Source organism: Cajanus cajan, chromosome 3, assembly GCF_000230855.2.
Source record: "Cajanus cajan strain Asha chromosome 3, NIPB_CcT2T_4, whole genome shotgun sequence".
NCBI classification, from domain to species: domain Eukaryota; kingdom Viridiplantae; phylum Streptophyta; class Magnoliopsida; order Fabales; family Fabaceae; genus Cajanus; species Cajanus cajan.
Genome location: NC_138519.1, coordinates 23,353,005 through 23,373,813, shown reverse-complemented (window position 1 = coordinate 23,373,813; position 20,809 = coordinate 23,353,005). Strand labels below are relative to the sequence as shown.

The 20,809-nt window shown below is 35.3% G+C and overlaps 1 protein-coding gene across 1 annotated transcript; it reads right to left on the bottom strand.

The window, feature by feature from the left end:
* Window positions 1-4,275: 4,275 nt before the first annotated feature.
* On the bottom strand, window positions 4,276-6,037 carry LOC109788807 (phospholipase A(1) DAD1, chloroplastic). The gene has a single exon (XM_020347635.3). It carries the CDS (start codon window positions 5,884-5,886, stop codon window positions 4,546-4,548), a length of 1,341 nt encoding a protein of 446 aa, XP_020203224.2. The 5' UTR covers window positions 5,887-6,037; the 3' UTR covers window positions 4,276-4,545.
* Between the last annotated feature and the right edge of the window lie 14,772 nt (window positions 6,038-20,809).

Below are 20,809 nucleotides of genomic sequence, written 5' to 3'. Positions count from 1 at the left end.
TAATAAAGATCAATGGTGGCAGAAACTGAATTCATGAACAATATTTGGATATGTCTTCCTAGTGTGACCAGGGGTGTGACAATAGGAACAAATTTTTACACGTTATGTTGTTCTCTAATGTCCATCTTTGTTCTAATCCCCTTGAAAGTTTTCTTGAGTTTTGGATTTGGCCATAAAGTTGGAAGAAACGCAACATCCGAGAGAAGTTTGACTCGCTGGGAGATTTACAGTAAGGCTAAATGAAATGTGGTATGATTGTGGCAAGTTCCAAAAAGTTCATATCCCTTGCTCGCATGACCCGCTGGGAGATTTACAGTAAGGTTAAATGAAATTTGGAGAGTTCCGACATGAAGATTGTTGGCCTACTTACACTGGTCTAACTTTGTGACTAAATCCAGAACTCAAGAGAATTTTCAAGGGTCAGCCAAAGTCCAGCAGAATTAAAACAGAGATGGACATTATAGAACAACATAATAAGTTTCTGCCACCATTGATCTTTATTGTTGTATTGAATTTTAATAAATTTATTTAGTTATATTTATAATGTTAATATTCAATAATAATTTAATTATTTGATATTAGTTTATGAGTTTTGATATTTGATAAGTGAAAATTGAACCAATTTTTTTTTTATTTATAGGCCAGAACAGCCCGTTCCTTATTCAGAATAGTCTGTTCTGGTTCCACTTTTTATGTGTTAATTTTGAATTCGGAACGGCCAGTTCTGATCCATTCGTCATGTGTTATTTTTTAATTTGGAACAGCCCGTTCTGAAATCAAAATGGCCTGTTCTGAACATCAACAATAAATGATGCCAATTAGAAAAATAAATTTACAGAGTTGTTATTTTGATAATTTTTTTTTAAAATAATATTATTTGAATAAAAAAGGTCGCAATTGAAACCTCGTGTGTCCTATCGATTGATGGCAACTACTGTGCATGATTTTGGGGATATTAATTATTCCTTTGTCATTCTCATGCATGGTCCCTACCTTTTTCTCCACGTGTTTCATTGGGTATATATGTAGCCTATAGGTTTAAAGGAAAATGGTGTATATGTTTAGTGTTATCTTCGTGCACCTCCACTTTACATATGTCGTGTACAATACTGTTGATCCACAAAGTGTAATGATATTGGTATATTCCATTTTCAAGGTGTATTTATGAAAAAAATAAATAAAGATGAAAAAGAGAAAAATGACAAATAGTGATGAGACACAGAGGAATATATATATATATATATATATATATATATATATATATATATATATATATATTATATATATAAAGTGACATAAATTAAAAAGAATGTTTCTATTTTAAACATATAAGAATACCTTTTGATTGAAAGTCATTAAACTTGATCTGTTTTGAATGTTAAGTATTTTCTTCATCGACAAAAAAAAATTATAAATCTTCAAACATGAAAAGTTAATATTGATTATATAGAAAAGAAAAGAAAATATTTCAATTATCTATGTAAATTTTATTTTTAATTTTTTTATTCAAAGACAACCATATGCAAATTGAGTAAAATTATTATGGGTGAAAAAATTCTCTGTACAAGTATTTAATATATATGAATATAATCCACGCTCAAATTTAAAACTACTTGTTAAGCTATATACCAATTGGTCTACGTGCTCGTCAGTATACAGTCACTAGTACACAATAGACATTTTACGTCGGTCATTTTAGGAGTTTTTACGTCAGAAAAACTTTTGACGTTGAAGTGAGAGATGTAAATTTACGTCGGGGCGCGAAAACCGACGTAAATTTACGTTGGACATGCCAAGGTCCGACGTAAAAAAGTCATACAAAATTTATAAAAAAAAAGAAAAATGAGTGCAAGCAGAACGGGCCGTTCTTCTTGGAGAACGGCCCGTTCTGCTTGCAGAAAGACCCGTTTTCCAAGCAGAACAGGCCGTTCTCCAATTAGAACGGGTCGTTCTCCAAGCAGCACGGCCCGTTCTGCTTGATAGACCCAGGAGTGGGTTCTCCAAACCTGGACTTGGTCACTTCCTTCTCCAGCTTCAAAAACTCGAAATGCAACACAAACATTATTACGAAAAAACATTCCAGAAAACACAAACTTGATAGAAGATGCTACCTCATAGAACCTCCCAGAAAAGCCCATGACCAACGCAACCCTCCAAAGAAGAAAAACATCATCACGCGAAGAAAAACAGAATAAGGTGTAGATGAGGAGGATAACCACAATTTGAGGAGGAGGCGGAGGGATGAGGAAGAAAAATAGAAGAAGGTGCACAACGCGCGGGAGAAGGAAACCATGAAGTTTTTTAAATCTAACTAGTGCGCGCACACCTTCTTTTAAGCAGGTCCTGTGGGTTATTTACGTCGGCCCTAATTGGGTCCGACGTAAATTTTAACATCTACGTCAGACACAATGCATAGCCGACGTAGATGTTAAAATTTACGTCGGACCCTTGGAGGTCCGACGTAAATAATTTAACAAAATTATGAAATGTGTCATCGCGTTTTTATTACGTCGGGTGTTTGTATATCCGACGTAAAATAGGTGACATAGTATCCTAATTTTCCACTAGTGAGTGATACTTTAAATAATGATGCAAATAGTTTGCCACTATGATCTGCAATTGTAGTTGTAAACACTATTAAAATACTATAGAAATTTTATTGATATGATTGTGATATAACTATGAAGACTTTGATATCGTGGATGTAACATATGTATATTATCACAATGTTATATATAAGTGATAGGTTTGAATAATTAAGATAGTGTTTGTCTCCATTTTGTATGTTTCTTGGGTTGCATGGTGCTCCAAAGGGATCCTACTTTCATTTTGGTTTCATTCGTGGGGACCCTTGTTAATTTTGCTTTGAGCACTACAAAAAATATTATATATAGTGACCTACAAATAATATTATTATAGATACAATATATGTAAGTATAAATATATTTGATATATAATTATACACAATTTTAGTGTTGATTTTGAATGAGATTCAACATGTATCACTATAACATATATACCTATACTTTTTAATAATATACCAACATATATAGTATTTATAGTATAGTTATAAGTAATTTTTAGAAACAAATATTGTGTCACAATAGAGTGTGTGTTACTACATGACTTTTTTTATTTTTTATGTAATGCAACTTTTTATTAGTTCATTTTGTTGTGACTTGTTATTGGTTGACTTTGTTGGGACTTGTTGTCTTAGTGCCTTCTTGAGTACAACACTTACTTGAAGTAATGCATCTACCTATATACTAGTAATTAATTCTTTTATAATAAGCAAAGATGAATTGATATAAGTGCTATTCAAACTCATATATTTTTATACATCAAAATTACAATAACAGCCTTGTGTTCAAACATAAGACTAGAGTTCCTACTTATGGATATGAATTACCCATGGGTAGAAGGTTTGACCCCAGACGCTAATTGGTTTATGTTTTTTCTCTTTAATTTCAATTTGGATGTATTTGATTATTACTACATTTGAAGCAATTGAGTGGATTGTGAGAAATATCCAAAGAATGGTCTTTTCCCCTTTTGTTTGAGACATGAGGGATTTTTATAAAAATGGATGAAATTTCAGTAATGAGGACTTTGAAAGGTTGATAAACATGATAGAATTGAATCTAAAACCCCAATTATGCATTGAATGTTTAACAACAAAACGGGGGATCCGAAAGGGTCCTAATAATCCAAAATCACAAATTGAAATTGAAAAAATGTAAAATTGCAAACTCAAGCTAATCATGAGTCTCAATGCTCAACATGGTAAGTGCACAGAGTAAGGGTTGCTCTCAACCATTTTGGCATTTAACACCAAAGATGTGGTGCTTAGGACTAGGGTCACAAAGAGCAAAAGTTGTGATTTGTTGCATTTTTTTTATACTTTGCATTGCATAATTAGCATAGTAGAAGTACTTTCTTGCATCATATAGATTATTGTTGTAAATATCATAAAGACTTAGAAGATCTAGAATATCTCTAAATATCTTTCAATATTTCAAAATGTCTCCTTTAAGATTCAAGAACAAAGATAGTTTATAGACGTCATTCTCTTTTAACCCATTGAGACACCTTCTCAAGAACAAAATCTTGATGACGTAACAAACACCAAAATGAACAATATCTTTGATGTAGTAACTTTAATGATAATAGTAGACTTGAGGTCGAAACATTAGCATTAGAAGAATGACTTATATGTTAAATGTGGGGACCCTAACCATGTTTCGATATGTCAAAATATCTTACATCGCTTAAGAGTCAAGATCAATATAAACACCCTTCTCCTTTAACCTATCAAGACAACCAAATGAGTGCCATAATGAATAATATTTTACATCCAATGATTTTAACGAAACTAGTAAACTTGAAATCATAATAGTTTAACAAGTATATCAAGTTCCAAATTTCGCATCCAACAAAACTACATCAACCCTAATTTCTCTTCTATAAGATACAATAATTTTAAAGAAAAATATATAGGAGAAGAAATTATTATAAGATTCACCATTTTTTTTCTCTCCAATATGGTTATATCTTATTATTAAAACCCACGGGTGATCCGAATTTGTGGTTGAATGGAGTGGATGTTTTGTGTTTGCAATGACAAGAGGAACTTACATAATTTTTCACCAAATGAAGGTATGTCTTGAGGTCATGACACATAGCAACATCTCCTTTGTTGAGATATGACAAATCCTTGCTACTTAGCCTCAACTCTTGTCCAATGTCGACATAGACCAATTGCGTGTCTTCTACATGCTTGTGCAACCATCGTGACCAAAATCCCTCGTGGACATCTTTATTGCTTGCCACATCATCCATATTCACCACAAGCCCCGGAACCTTAGTCACAACATCATCAGAGTTTACAATTCTTAGTATCTTAATCCCACTCTGTTCCAATTGCTTCCTAAAGCTCTCGTTTCCCACGCGAGGCCCTCCAAAAGACACAACGGTCACCATTGGTGCATTCTTGAAAGTGGCGGTTATATCATACGCGCTTAGCATTGCGAGTGCAGCTCCAAGGCTATGACCTGTTAGGGTTAGGCTAAGAGGCTCATTGGTGTATGTTTGGATCACTCTTCCAATCTCTTCTCTTACCATTTCTTGCAAACTTGCATGTTTTGTGGTCTTTGATGTGTAAAGGCTTAAAAACCCTTTTTGCACCATTGGAGCAACACCATCTTTTGCCACCACATGACCTGGCAAGTGTGTTAAGGAGGCACGTAGGTTTTCCAACCACTCCAACCACGTAATTGTTCCTCTAAAAGCAATCACAACATCCCGTCGACCAAGCCGATTAATTTCTTTCTTGTTTTGACAAATTGCCACGTATCCGATCCAACTAGATCGGATGCATGACCATTTATAGATTTTATTTATCCACGATGGCACGTGAATTCCATACGTGACATGTAGAAACTTAGTTAATCGATATCCATAGTTTGTCAATCCGCAATGGTTGAAAAGTGAATTTTTTGAGTGAACACACATGGCGTAGGTAAGAGAAGAAGGGTCAAAATCAAAGGAACTATAGGTAGCATCAACAAAGTGGCCATATCTTAAGATTTCTCGACGTAGGTTATCATCAAGGGGGTCCAACAAGCCTTCCCAGTGGTTGATCCCTTGGTATTGCTTCCACTTGTGGCGAAGTTTTGGGAAGTTGCATTTGGTAGAGTGAGGCTTGAGTTGATTCCATGAGAATAAAGACCCGTTGAATTGTGATCTTGAGTTGGATTGAGACAATGAAAAATTAGGGTTAAGTTGGGAAATAGAGGATGATGCACGAGGTTGGGTTGCAATTCTAATAGCAAGCCTCATTATAGTGACAATTAATATATGGCTATAGAGCAAGTTAGGTGTTTGCATGGCTTTTATATAAGTAAACGGGAAACAGAAGAAAGTGGAGGGTGGTGATGTTAAGTCTACATAGGGCCCAATAATTTATTATATTCTACTAACTTGTCCTTTTAATATTCATTTAGTTATATAATTTAAGTCAAACTTTTTAATCATATTATTTATTATTTTCTCTTATAAAAAATATATTTAAGCCGGTAAAATTTGATGGGATTGTTTGTTATCTTAGATCATTCAATCTTTGTTTTTATTGCTTAGCTAAGCTTGTTTTATCTCAGCTAAACTTTGTGTAGGGTTTACGGGTAGAAATATCCATTGAACTTTTAAAAATAAATTTTGCTTATAAAGAAGGATTTGATGGTAATATATTAAAAGTGTAAAATATTTTTATATCGTCATTTAATTATAATTTACATAAGATATAAATTTATTAAGTTTTATAATATTAATTTTAAAAATTATTTAAATTGTAATTTTGATGGATTGAATTTCGTAAAGTTATAATGATTTTGTATTATCATTAAAGCTTAAAAAGGATAATTATAGTTAATTTCTCTATCAATTGTATAATAGGACTGGAGGAGATCCTAGAAGATTCTATTTACCTTTCACATCATAAAAGTGAGAGGATGTAATTGTTTTTTATTAAGTCCTTATATACGCACAATGCCTTGACTTGACTTTGAATTTACTTGTTACGACCAAAATAAAAATTTAGCAACTAAAAAAAAGTTATAATATTTTTTAAAATTTTTAAATTTTTTTTTATCTTATAGTCTCTAGTTTAAAATAGGTTTTTTAATTTCTATATTTATCTTTTTTAATCTTTTAGTTCTTATAGTTTAAGATAAATTATTTTAGTGTTTATACTAATAATTTTTAATTCTTTTAGTTTCTGACGTTAGTTTTTTTTTCTCTTTAATGTGATAAATGTATTAATTTAACTTTGTATATTTAATGTCAAAATTATTTTGATGAAATTATTTTAAATTAAGTCTCTTGACGCTTTATACTTCTTTTGTACCCTCACCTAATAGAGACTAAAAGGATTAAAAAAAAACTGTAAGTATAAGAATTAAAAGGTTTTATCTTAAGCTATAGAGGCTAAAAAAGATTGAAAAAAATAAATATAAAGACTAAAAAAATTTATTTTAAATATAAGAAGTAAAAGATAAAATAAGTAAAATTATAGAAATTAAAATAATATTTAAAAAAAACATTTATACCATTGAAACTCTTCGTTTAGTGGGATATATTTTTGGTAAACAATTGAGTTGCTTTCCTACTTTGCTAGGTACCTAGCTTCGTCAACGAAGCAACTATTTTATGTTTTTTTTTTGTTTTGTTTTTCCTAAGAAGGAAGACAAGAACCCCCAAAGTGCTACACTTGGAAATTAACCGCCATGTTGAAAACAATTTGTTAGAAAAGTAGTAATAATATTTTGGGTATGTGAGTGGAGCATCTACACCACTATAGTGGGTTTAAGTGGAAAAAAGGGTCATTCATTTTCTTCTTGTACTCTTAGTAACCCTGGGCATGACCCTTTAGGGAAGAAGCCCTTTTTAATGAAAGTCATCTCGCTACTAACGGAAATGTCACAAATATTGCTTGGGATGATAAGAAAAAGAGGAGAAAGGATTCACATCTCTATAATTTTACAAGGATATATTGGGTGAGGGGTGATGTAGGGAAATATTATAGTAAATTTAATACCTTAGTGAGTATTGCTAAGCTGCAGAAAAAATGTGTTATTTTTTTCCTTAGATGTTGTCGATCTTCTAGTGGTAGAACCTTGCAAATCTTAATGATCTTGTTTTCCTTATTGGTTCGCCTAATGTTTTTATTTTATTTTTATTATTTTATTTTTTATTTTTTTACTTTGGCATACCGATGAGTCTTTTCTGATCTTGGCCTAATGGCCCCTTTTACTTTTGAGTAAGTTTTTGACTAAGATTAATGTCAACCCTATACAACTTCATCCCAATTGTGGGATTTTCTTCGGACTTGATATCTCCTAGCTAAATGGTTTTTTAGTCATAAAATTATATAAATAATCTTTCATGGATTAGAAACCATGTTACATGTTATCTAGTCCTCTAAAATAAAATAAAAAATTATTCTTTAAATATTAGTAAAACTCAAGAATCAATGAATATTTAATTAATATTTAAATTATTTACATATAAATTTATTACATATGTGTGTGTGCATATACTTGTGTACATGTGCATGTGTGTATTTGAATTAAAAAAAATAGAGTATCAAATAAATTTTAAAATTTTAAAAAATTTGTAAATTTGACGTTAAGAATTTTTAATTTAATAATTAAATTGTTACATTTTGATAATAATATGAATTATTAAGTAAAGTAAATTTAAATAAATTTATTCTTGAAATAAGTGGATAAATTTAAGTTCTCAAATGAAAGTAGTTAAAACTTCATAATTATAAAAAGAGATAAATTTAAGATCTAAATAAGTATTGAACCAATAAAGAAAGTAGTTAAAACTTCATAATTATAAAAAGAGATAAATTTAAGATCTAAATAAGTATTGAACCAATAAAGATTCATGAATTTTGATTAACTGACAAGCATCTCTGAAATTATATTTAGGACAACACATCAAATAAATGAATAGAGCATTTTATTTTTGGCTAATCTTGTCGTGTGTGTATACATTGTTTGCATATGCATTTTAGGTATTGATGTGAGCAGTGTAGTCAGTGTCATGATAGTTAGTGATTATATATAGTGGAATGCACAATGGAATAGGGTGCGACCAATGCCACTAAACTCCATTTTATGCAACCTAAAGACGAACCAGTTCCCTTTTCAAGCCATCTATTATTTTATTTTATCTTTTAATAGATTATTGTTTAATTGTAGCATATGATGCATATTGTTCTGTTTCTTGAACATGCAGCACTTCAAAGAGGAATATTTAATTATTTACACAAGTAGCTGTCATTAGAATTGTGATTACAAAATACTATTTTAATTTTATAAAAATCGATATAGTAAAAAGAAATTATATCTCTTTGTTAGATAAATTTGTTTCTTTTTTACATATAGTACAATATCAAAATCTTATATTTTATAAATAAACACGGTCACATTTTGTCTTATGAGAAAAAGTTAATAACATAAGTATTCTTTATTATTATCTAAATTTCACTAAAAGAACAAGATTAAGAGTCTTAGTTTTTTTATTTGATGAATCTCTTACATAATTTAGTATATCTTAAATAATTTTAATAAAAATTTTGTGAATTTTGAGTGACTATTATAACTTATAAATTCCTTTTATATTATTAATACATACATATCTTGTACTCGATTCAACCCATAAATGTTGGCTAGTAATGTTTGTTTAAGGGTAAAATTACTAAAATTTAAACTTAATTAGGTATAGGAAAAAATTGCTATTAATTAACTTTATAAAATATAAGTTACATATATTGAAAAAAGGCCCCAACATATATCATTCTCATTTAAAGAAAAAAAATTATCTTTCAAATTTTATTTGAAAGGCCTCACTCATGTTGGAGAGTGGTTTATGTTATGGGAAAAACCACTTTAGAATTGGAATTATATAATTCTTTGATTACACTCGTTCTCCTCTTGTTTTGATGACGTGGTCTCCCTTTATTGAAAGTTATCTTTTGATTCATGAGATTTCAATAGTGACCCATAGAGCTTAACCATGTTTTAATAACTTGCATTGTTAGTCTACCTTTAGCTCACAACAATCACCAATAAGAATTTTCATATATGAATCCAAGGTCAAGAAGATCTTCGATACAAGGGATCCTATGTCTGAATCCACCATCAATTCCACTAATTAGTCACATGGTCGAATCACCAGCTCTGATACTACTTGTTGTGTACCAAAGGTTTACACACATATATCAACATTAATATGATGTTGTCCACTTTCAAATTAAACTCTCATATATTTATTTTTGATTGTCACCCAAAAGGTCTCAATTTAATGGAGACATACATGTGCTTATAAACATATATTTCTCCTCTTGTTTTGATGATATGAAACTTTGATTATATCTTTAATAGATTTCAATAAGAGCACCATACATCTAAGAAATAAACTTTATTATTGATTCTGATTATGAATATTTGATGATTTTCTTTAATAAGCATTATTTTTTATAAAAAAAAAATAAGATTTCTTAATTTACTCCAATATTATTTGTAAGAGAAAAAAGTATGTCTTTAAGATGTTTGGATAATGACTGGTGTTCTCACCAGGGATAGCTCCGAGACTAATGTTCCCATGTGAGATATCCTTTCTCTCCTTAATATCCTTATTTTATGATACGATGTCTATTCTAATGTACCTAGAAAAAGGACTCTGATGCTTAAGTTAGTTCGTTGTTCTCTTGATATCTCTTAATATATATATATATATATATATATATATATATAAATATATATATATATATATAAATATATATATGTGTGTGTGTGTGTGTAACACCCTGATTTTCACAGATTATACGAAGAAGCCCAATAAGGGTGATTTAGTAGTCTAGAACGGGTCGTTTCCAAAACTGGAATGGGCCGTCCTAAACTACTAAAAAGACCTATTTTTGGTAGCCCAGAATGGCCCGATCCAAACTACTAAAAAAGCCTATAACCCTAGTTGGGAACGGACCATTCTGGTATAAGAATGGACCGTTCCAAACATGGCTGTTATGGGTTAAAATGCAACCCCAAAATGGGTTGTTCTGGTTTAAGAACGGGAAGTTCTGGATGTGAATTTTACACATGATGAATGAGTTCAGAATGGGCCGTTCTAAATTCAAAATGGGTCGTTCTAGCCACTCCTGATGTCTATAAATAGCACGCTCTGGCACTCCCAAAAACACATTTTTTTCACTTCTGACTTCATTTCTTCTATACTCTCTAAAGACCAAGGAGAACCTAGAGGAGGAGACCAACCAAATCCTGCTTTAGTTTCAGCTACTGCTTATTGAGGTACGGGAGAAAGGAAATTATTTGTATGCAAAGTTACATGAGGGAATAATTGGGTAGAGGAGGAATTCCGTAGGATTATGGGTAATTTCATAATTATTTCTGTTTGAGGAATCGATGATTCCATTAGATTTTTCACGTATTGAGGATTAGGAATATGTAAATAATTTATAAAAATGATGATCTAGGAGAGAGAATGAAATTGTAGAAAAATGTCTGTGAGTGAAGTTTTGGAAAAATTAGGGGTTTTACTATTTGAGTTAAGATCCTATTAAATTGGTGATTCAATCAGGTGTTATCTTTACTTATAAATGTTGTTGTTACATTATTTGGTAAAATTGACGATCTAGATGGTAATTGGATTCCTTGGGATATGCTTATGTTATGGCTTAATTGTTCAATTAATTATGATGTGAGTATGTTGGTTTGAAATGAGATGTTGTGTTGAATGTGAATGAAATATGATTGTGGCTTCTCACACTTATGTCAAGGGTGGCACGACCTTGGGCAAGAGATGCTACAGGGCTTGCGTGACCTTGGCATAGTGTGGGATGTGTGAGGTAATTAACACTTGTATCAGGGGTGGCACGACCTTGGGCAAAAGATGCTACAGGGGTGGCGTGACCTTGACATAGTGTTAATTGCAAGATTTGTGATGATTATGAATGAAATGTGATTGTGGTTCTTCACACTTATGTCAGGGGTGGCACGACCTTGGGCAAGAGATGCTACACAAGTGGTGTGACCTTGGCATAGTGTGGGATGTGTGAGGTAATTAACACTTATGTCAGGGGTGGCACGACCTTAGGCAAGAGATGCTACAGGGGTGGCGTGACCTTGATATAGTGTTAATTGCAAGATTTATGATGATTATGAATGAAATGTGATTGTAGTTCCTCACACTTATGTTAGGGATGGCACGACCTTGGGAAAGAGATGCTACAAGGGTGGCGTGACCTTGACATAATGTTAATTGCAAGATTTTTGTGTGACAATTAGTATTTATGTTGGTGTGGCACGACCTTTGGCACGAAATGCTACAGGGGTGGCGCGAGCTTAACATAGTACATATTATATGATGTGATGGATTGGTGTGATTGAGAATTGTGATGTAATGATGGTGCATGATTGATAAAATTATGATATGCAGAAATGGTTGTAAATATTTCATTAAATAATGAGTTATGATGAGATTATGTTGTGGATTTTCCTTATGTGCTTTACATATAGATGTTTTCTTTTCTCACCGTAAAATTTGTGGATGTTTTAGGTGGGGAAGATCCGGCTTTGAGTGGCATCTAGAATGCCAACAATTGAAGTATGGGTGTGCTATAATATTGTGACATCGGGGCAGAGGATTTCTAGGACACGAATTTTTTATATGTAGTTGGAGTTGTACTTATTATTTTAGAAATAATTTGTAAACACTTATGTTTAATTTTCCAATTTTTATTTTCAATTATTTTGGATATTGAAGAACATTTATGAAGGTTTTTATGTGAACCATTTTACCAATGTTAAAAAAATTATTTTCTTAGTTTATTTACATTATTAATTACAATTTATGTGTTGGGGTAGTAAGGGTGTCACAATGTGTGTGTATTATATGTATCTTTCTTGAGATTGGACTACCTTATTTGTGGATAAGAAATCTGTTGTGATTCATGCATTGTGGATATTGTAATTGAATTTATCTTTTTTGATAGGGTCTTTAGACAATGTGACCTTACTTTAACCGACGTGGTATGCTGACATTGTTGTCATTGAGCGTGTCATTTGAATGTCACCTCAGTGTCTTCGTGCCTTTGGCCGAGTTTGCCAACTCGACTAGGTTGGGACACTAGCCCCTCAAGCTCTAAATAATTAAAGTAAAAGTGGAGGAGATTTCGAGGCGACATTTAGGAGTGCCACGACCTTTCACTTCGCATTTATGAAGTCCCTTGGGTTTTCGAATATTGGGCTCTATTTTTTCTAAACCGGTGCACGTTTTGATGGTGAAGGGAGACTCTTTAATGATGCATTGTGCCTTGTCATAATGGGCTCATTAATGAGGGGTTGCACACTTGGAATCTTTGTCTTGTCTCGCATTAATAGCAAGTCATCCGGTCTTCTTACATACTCTTTGTTCCCCATCTCTTTTTACATATTCTTATGCTCTTTGTTTTCATGCATTTTCTCTCTTCCTCCTATATCTCATTTTTGTCTCTACTCTTTTGTCTTCTTCCATCAAAATTTGAGAGTTGTTGGCTCAGTTGTCTTTGAGGGCTTACCTTAGCATTCCAGGTACTACATCCACATTTTTCTTCTTCTTTTTTGTGCATTTGTTTGAGAAATGTTTATTATGGAGGGAGAGAGGGAGTCTGGTTCTTCTCCTTCTCGTACTCATTTTCGACCTCCAAGGTTGCTTGGTTAAAGGCCACCAATGAAGGGGAAAGACAAGGTTAGTGGTGAGGAGGAAAATTTTTATGGGGAGGATAGGAAAAGGAAGCGTGGGGGAAACAATAGGAAAAACTCACACCCCTTAATTTATTTCCCTAGGTATAAGTGGGTGAGGGGTGATGTTGATAAGTTTGAGAGTAGGTTCAAGTCTGTGCCTGAGATTCTTTTACTCTAGGAGAGGGTGACAATTTTCTGCCCTTCATCTCCGACCTAATTATGGTCGAACCTTGCTGACTTGACAAGTGCATGTTTTACTCGAGTTCGTCCCTTCCTCCTTTCTTTTATATGTACCGATGTCTTTTTAAGGACCTTGACATTTCCATTCCTTTCTTTTCCTTTGAATGTGCCTTCCTTGGGAAGATTAATGTGGTCCTTAGCCAACTTCATCCGAATAGTTCGGGTTTTCTTCGTGGCTTCCAAGTCTTGTGTTCAACCTTTAATGTCAAGGTTTCGTTGGCTATTTTAATGCATTTTTATCAGTTAAAACTCAAGGAGCCGCTGCTTGGCTAGGATTCGCTAAGTAGTAGTTCCAAGGGGGGTCTCTTTCAACTCTTTTCTTAATCTTATAAAACCTTTAAGGAATTTTTTTTTAAGATCCAATGTGTCTACTCTAACCCCCTATCCAATAACTTGTTCCATTTAGACCAGGAATCAAGGTTTCCCTTTCATTGGTAGTCTCATCCCCAAAAATTCTCTAGTTCTTATAGTTTTACCTTGATTGTTTCTGATGAGGAGGATATTGAGAAGTTGTAGTCACTACCTCGGCCCTTATAAAGCAAAGTTCTTTTTCTTTCTAGTTCAAAGAATAAGGAGAAGGGCCTCGAAAGTGAGTATTTACTATCATTGTTAGTTTGTTTATTGTTAAAGACTTGTGTTTTCTAATGATCTATCTCTTTTTTTTTTTGCAGGACTCATGAGAAAGAATAAGTGACATGAGTTAAAGGTGAAGTTTAACACTGAGGAGGAGGAGGTCCCCGATGTCGAGGAGGATTAGAGTAGCCTTCATCCTCGACATAAGAAGAAAAAGAAGACCAATGGTGCAGATGTGGGTTCTATTGCTGAGGCTACTATGACTATCGAGATAGTCGGTAAGTCAGTTATTAACCTTTCTTCAAGCCCACAACGACTACCAATCTTTTTATACGGACCCTCTAATGGAGGGTGTTTCTTAAGCGACAAACTCATCCATCCCTCCCACATAAGATGTGAGTGGCTTACTATTTACATGTGTGCATGTTTGTTCATTTTTCCTTAACTCATTTGTTGGTGTTCTCCTTCATGGTAGGTTGTGCCACCAACCTCGTCTACTCTGGTTACGAGTGTCGAGGTTAGGCCAGGGGCTCCTCCTTCTTCTACTCTGCCAACAAGTCTTAATGTTGAATCTTCTTGTCGGTTGCGGTGCATATATCAGAGGTTTGATGCAAGTCATCCTCTAGCCAAGTTGGACCACATGAGCATGTCTCTGGACATGACTTTGTTGTGGAATTCCAACCTTACTACTATGAGCTTATATTAGGGGAATCCCACATTCTTTGTGGATAAAAACATGATTGAGAAGGTTAGCTCGATTGAAGGGCTTGATTCTGCTGAATTTTTTATACAAAGGTCTATTGCCATAGTGGACCACTAGAAGTGGAAGTGGCAGAAGAGTATGGCCAATAGCTGGAGAAGGCAAAAAATGAGAAGGTCAAGGTGGTGGAGATTAAAAAAAGGACTTGGATAAGACCAAGAAGTCTTTCTTTGTTGCTGTGAAGGCCAATGAGTGTTATACTGCCAAAGTGGCAGAGTTATCAGGGAAGGTTAGGGTGGCAGAGAGCAAAGTGGAGAGTTTGAGGGCTAGATCTCATTCGTATGAGGAGTAGATCAAAGCCGTTGAGGAGAAGTTAAAGGCGAACAAGGAGAGACATCAGAGCGATAAAGATCTTGTTTCATCAAACACCAAAGAAATTGCTGACTTGAAGGGTAGCTCCAAGGTGTTGAATTCATCAAAGAAAGATTTGGAGAAGGAGCTTTTAAAGACCCAACGTCAAATTGTGATTGAACATAGGAGATGGTTCTCTAAGGCTACTCGTCATGTCAAGGTGATCGCTCTAGATTTTGACTTCTCTACTCTTCATATTAACAAGGATGTCTGTGATGGATTGCTGGTTAATGAGGATGATCTCTCGGATAACACTAGCGAGGAAAGCTTCTAAACGTCTTCTTTTTCTCCTTTTATTGTATTTGTGTCATTTTTCTTTTTCTTTTTCTTTGTATATCTATATTGTGTACTCTTTTCCAAATTTCTCTATAATGAATGTTTGCATTTTCTCTTTATTTTGGTTCTTTAAGTTTTCTGGTGTTATTGTTGTTCTTGGCTTGTGTGCCTTGTGTTTTAAGTTCAGTTGCACCTAGCTTTGGTCATGAATTTTAGGAGTTTGATAAGATAAACTGTGGCATTGGCTAATAATAATTTCTTGTGGCAACAAAATGGTTTTGGCTTTGAATTCAACAATAAGTTTATGGTTTAGGTTCAAATTTGACCAACCATAGATAATTTGTTTGGTATTGAACTCAACCAACCATGAAAAATTTGCTTAGCTTTGAACTCGACCATATGTGTATTTAAGTTTTGGTTTCAAATTCGACCAACCATGAATTTCTTGGCTTCGAACTCGGCCATATGCATAGCAAATAGTTAAGCAATAAAATTTAACTTAGGGAAAAGATGATAAAATTTTTTTGACCATAAGCATCATGGACAAGTTAAGCGGGGTTGGTAAAAGAAACATTGTATTGCAAGTATGTGCCTCTTAAGGTGTGCCTCATTAAAACCTCTTTAGCCAAAACCCTTTATTTTTAGTGGAAAAAAAGGACCGAACTAGGAAAAAGCTTACATCACCTAAGTTTACATGCTTTAACTTAAATAAAACTTTAAGTGGGTGGCATTCCAATCCTTAGTAGGGCGTTGCCATATTCATCTCTTCTATCTGGTATGCATCATTCTGTAAGTTCTCTATAACTCGGAAGGGTCCTTCCCAATTAGTGACGAACTTCCCATCTGAGGAGCTCTTTCATGCATCTCCAATGTGTCACCTAATTGAGTCCCCTTCTCTGAAGCATCTCGGCTTCAACTTGGAATTGTATCTCCGAGAGGCCAAAGTTTGTAAGCTTCCTCCTTTATTCTAGCATTTTCTCTAGTTTATTTAAGGAGGTTGAGGTTTTTCATCAGCTCTTCACTATTTTGTGTCTCATTGAAAGTGAGCCTCCGGTGTGATGGTTCTTCGACCTCGACTGGTATCATGGCATTAGACCCATAGGTCAATCTCTAGGGTGTTTCTTGGGTCATTGATTGGGGTGTATAGTGATATGCCTAAAGGATGTTGGGTAACTCGTCCACCCAATGTCACTTGGAATTACCCAATGTCTCTCTTAACTCACGAAGAATCACCTTATTTACAACTTCAGCTTGTCCATTGGTTTAGGGGTGTTTGAAAGAGGTGACATGGTGATTAATGTCAAGTTGAAGTAAGAAGTCTTCAAAATTCCTATCAACGAACTATTTTCCATTATCAGTGACAATAGTGTGTGGTAGGCCATATTGACATATCACATTTTTCCAAACAGATTTTTGCATGTTTTGTGTTGTGATTTTGGCTAGGGCTTTCACTTCGATCCTCTTTGTGAAGCAATTGATCGCCACTATCAAGAACTTAAGTTGGCTTCTAGCAAAGGGAAAGGGGCCGAGTATGTCCATTCCCCATTGTGCAAATGGATAAGGTGACTGCATTTGGTGGAGAGCTTCGGGGGGAAGTCGATTTACGTTGCCAAACTCTTGACAAAATTTTTGCATATAGTCTTTGCAATCTAATTTTATGGTTGACCAATAGGATTTGGCTTGGATTACACAAGCGGCCATGGATCGAGCTCTGAAGTGCATCCTACATATGCCTCTGTGGATTTCTTCAATCACATATTTCTCTTGAGACTTTGTTAGGAATTTTAGCAGTGTGGTGGTGATGGAAAACTTGTTGGAGAATCCGGATTGATGTGAATCCTCTTCAAGTTCCTCCCTAGATCTTCGGCTTCTTGATTCTTCCTAAGCTTTGCTAAGGTCTCCAATGGAGGAGGAGACCTTAGAATACCACCGCGTTTTGGTGGAGAACTCTCCCAAGAGACGCCACTCCTTGATGAAGAGATAAGTCTCTTCAATTCTCACCACACTCTTCTAGTGAAAGAGAATTGGATGAATATCAAAGAGGTTTAGGGACTTTTAGAAGAGAGAAATCTGAACAATTCTTCAGAAAATAATTCTCAATATCTCCAAAAGTGTTTTAGAATGAAGGAAAAACGAAAATATAGGAGTAGGAAGCTTGGAGAGCAAGCTAGCCTTAACCATGGTTCACTAGGAACCATGGTAAGGTGTAGCTAACCATCCATGGTCTAGAGGCTTGTAGACCCCTAAAATTGTCCGGGTCGGAAATAAAGCTCAAAGACTCTCAAAGACCGAAGGAAAGTCAGCCGGAAGGACTCCTGGAAGACCCTAGGATGATTCTTTGTAGGTCTAGAAGTCTTAGAGTAGCTTAGAATAAGGGTGTGTGAGGATTGGAGCCCAATACGCCCTCCCAGAGGTTCAGTACGGCCGTACTGAGCTATTTGAACTACAATACGGCCATACTGAAACCAATACGGCCGTACTGTAGTTCAAAAACCCAGTACGGGCCGTATTGACCTCCCAGGCCGTATTGCGCCTCAATCCTATAAATAGGACGTCATTTGCACGTCATTCCACACTTTTTCCACACTTCTGGACCCTCGTGCTGAGTATTCTTAGGTTTTTGAGCTATTCTCTGCCCTAGAAGTCTCTCCGAGAGCCAATCCGACGAAGTTCTTGAGTCATGAGCCATTAGCTTGAGACTCGAACAAGTCGAAGGGAAATCTCTTTGATTTCCATAGTAAAAATTATCTTTAGGGAAAGGAGCGAGCGGACGTGTAGTGGGAAGGAGCGCCAAAAAGCCTCCTAAATTTCGTTTTGAATATATAAAAGCCCGCTTCGAAGGTTTCTTTCCAAACCCCTTCTTTTACCGCTTTTATTTATTGCTTTTTGATTGTTGCATTGCATGTTTAGAGTTTTCATCATGTAAATATTTTACTCATAATCGTTTCTAATAAATAGGGGTAATTTAGTAACTTTACACTATTATTTATGAAATAATCCGTCATAGGGAACCCGAAAGGGGCGTTGTGGGGTGCTAACTCCTTCCTCGCACGTAACTGACTCCCTTACCCGACTCTGGTTGTAATGGCCAAAGTTGATTTGTGAAAATCAATTGCCTTATATCTTTTTCCAATGTTTTGAGTAAAACATTGGTGGCGACTCCAAGAACCCCTTCTTTTTGCAAAAACCACTAATCCATGGAGGGTCCCGCTTGGGATTAACATGGATTGGTGAGAGCCATTTAAACAAAATTGTTAGCTCGATGAGGTCTCAGTTTGAGAATAAGTCGTTCTAACAATCCATCATCTTTCAAAACTTAAAAAGAGTCCAACCATCGTCGCGAATGCCAATGTCCGTTTCGGCGGGTGGCGACAGATGGCGACTCCACTGGGGAAGCCTCGAGAGTCAGTCCCATTTAGTGATGAATTATTTCTAAAATAATAGTTTAAAATTACTTCGTTACCCCTCGCTTGTATGATAACATGTTTTACCTAGTTGGCTTTAATAACTGTTGGATGTTTAAATTTCCGCAATCGTTTGAAATATAAACTGCACACGAACCTTTGCACACAACAGTTCCCTCTATACCCGGGGGCATGAGTGGAAAGCCATAGGGAGTGGATGTTAGTACGGCCGGTTGTCGAATGGGTCTATAGGTGCCCGTAGACCGTTGTCGGAAAACATCACTCAAGGTGAAAACCATGAACTCGAGTCCGACAGTGCGTTGGAGCTTTCCATCGACTTACGACGAGAGGAATTGGGTCCCTATAATGGGAGCACCTTGGGGGCCTTGGACCGGTGAGAACAGTTAGAACCTCCTTGAATATGCACTTTTCTGCAGGATACCCCTACCTCGTGATTCGCTCGTGACTGTTCGTGGATGAGTGAATTGTTTGTGCATTGTTTATGTGACATTGTTTGAGCATACATTGCATTCTTTAAACATACAACATTCCCTTTTAAAATAAGAATAAATAGGAATAAGAATCTTCCATTACATGGTGTTAACATCTACCTTCATCACATTCATATAGGTAGTTTCCCTTTTCACCCAAAAAAATACAAAAAACAAAATACCCAAAAAAAGAAAAAAATTATTTATCCAAACCAAGCAATATCATGCATCATCTTAGGAGCATCCTGAAAACATGATAATGCTTAGTTGAATAAACACAATGCATGCATATTCAACGCCATCATCTCATATCATGCATTCTTATCGAAGATCATGGAGGGATCTAGGGGAGTGCATTGCATACATCTCTCCTAGTAATTCATAAAAAGAAAGGATTAATCGATGCGTATGTTCAGAATGGATCGCACGCCGTTTGTTATTAAGTGTAAACCAACAACCGCGCCAAGCGAACGCACATCAACTCCGTTGTTGGTAATCAAGACGAATAAAGGGGAAGGTCCGATACCGTTGAAGATCACTGCTCCAAGAGCTTTTCCCTACGAATCGAATAAGGCTGTGCCATGAATATACGACATCCATTCTTCTGCCGACAGCGATATCTCTAACATCGCTGGACTTGGGGGCATGACTAGGAGTGGCAGGATCTACACTCCCGAAGATCTTCATGATAAAGCTCCCAAGAATAAAGGAAAGGAAAAAGAAAAAGAGAAAACCGAGGAAAATAAAGAATCCGAGGAAGAGACTGACGAGCTGTTAAAATATATCCGACAGAGCGAGTACTCCATCGTGGATCAACTTCATAAGACGCCAGCAAAGATTACTCTGTTGTCGTTGATCCTATGCTCCGAACCGCATCGGCAAGCTCTGTTGAAAGTCTTGAACGAGGCATACGTGTCGCGCACTATCTCCCAAGACAAGTTTGAGGGGATTGTTAGTCACATCGCGGCTAATGATCACCTCACTTTCACCGATGAAGAAATCCCCGCTGAGGGACCGAACCACAACAAGCCCTTGCACATCTCTGTAAAGTGCAAGGAATATCACATCGCTAAAGTCTTGGTGGATAATGGATCTTCCTTGAATGTGATGCCAAAAAGAACGTTTGATCAAGTGGCAATCAAGGGAATCCAAATGCGCCCGAGCAACATGATCGTCCGAGCTTTCGACGGTTCTAAAAGAGAAGTGGTGGGAGAAATTAATCTTCCAATCCAAATTGGACCCACCATCTTTAATGTCGAATTTCAAGTGATGGACATTACTCCCGCGTACAGCTGTCTCCTCGGCCGACCTTGGATTCATGATGCGAAAGCTGTTCCCTCTACGCTCCACCAGAAAGTCAAATTCATAGTGGGTGACAAGCTGGTGACCGTACAAGCTGAAGATGAC

Bases quoted from the DNA above. Each gene is read 5' to 3' on its own strand.
- LOC109788807 (XM_020347635.3), bottom strand. From the start codon at position 5,886: ATGCAAACACCTAACTTGCTCTATAGCCATATATTAATTGTCACTATA.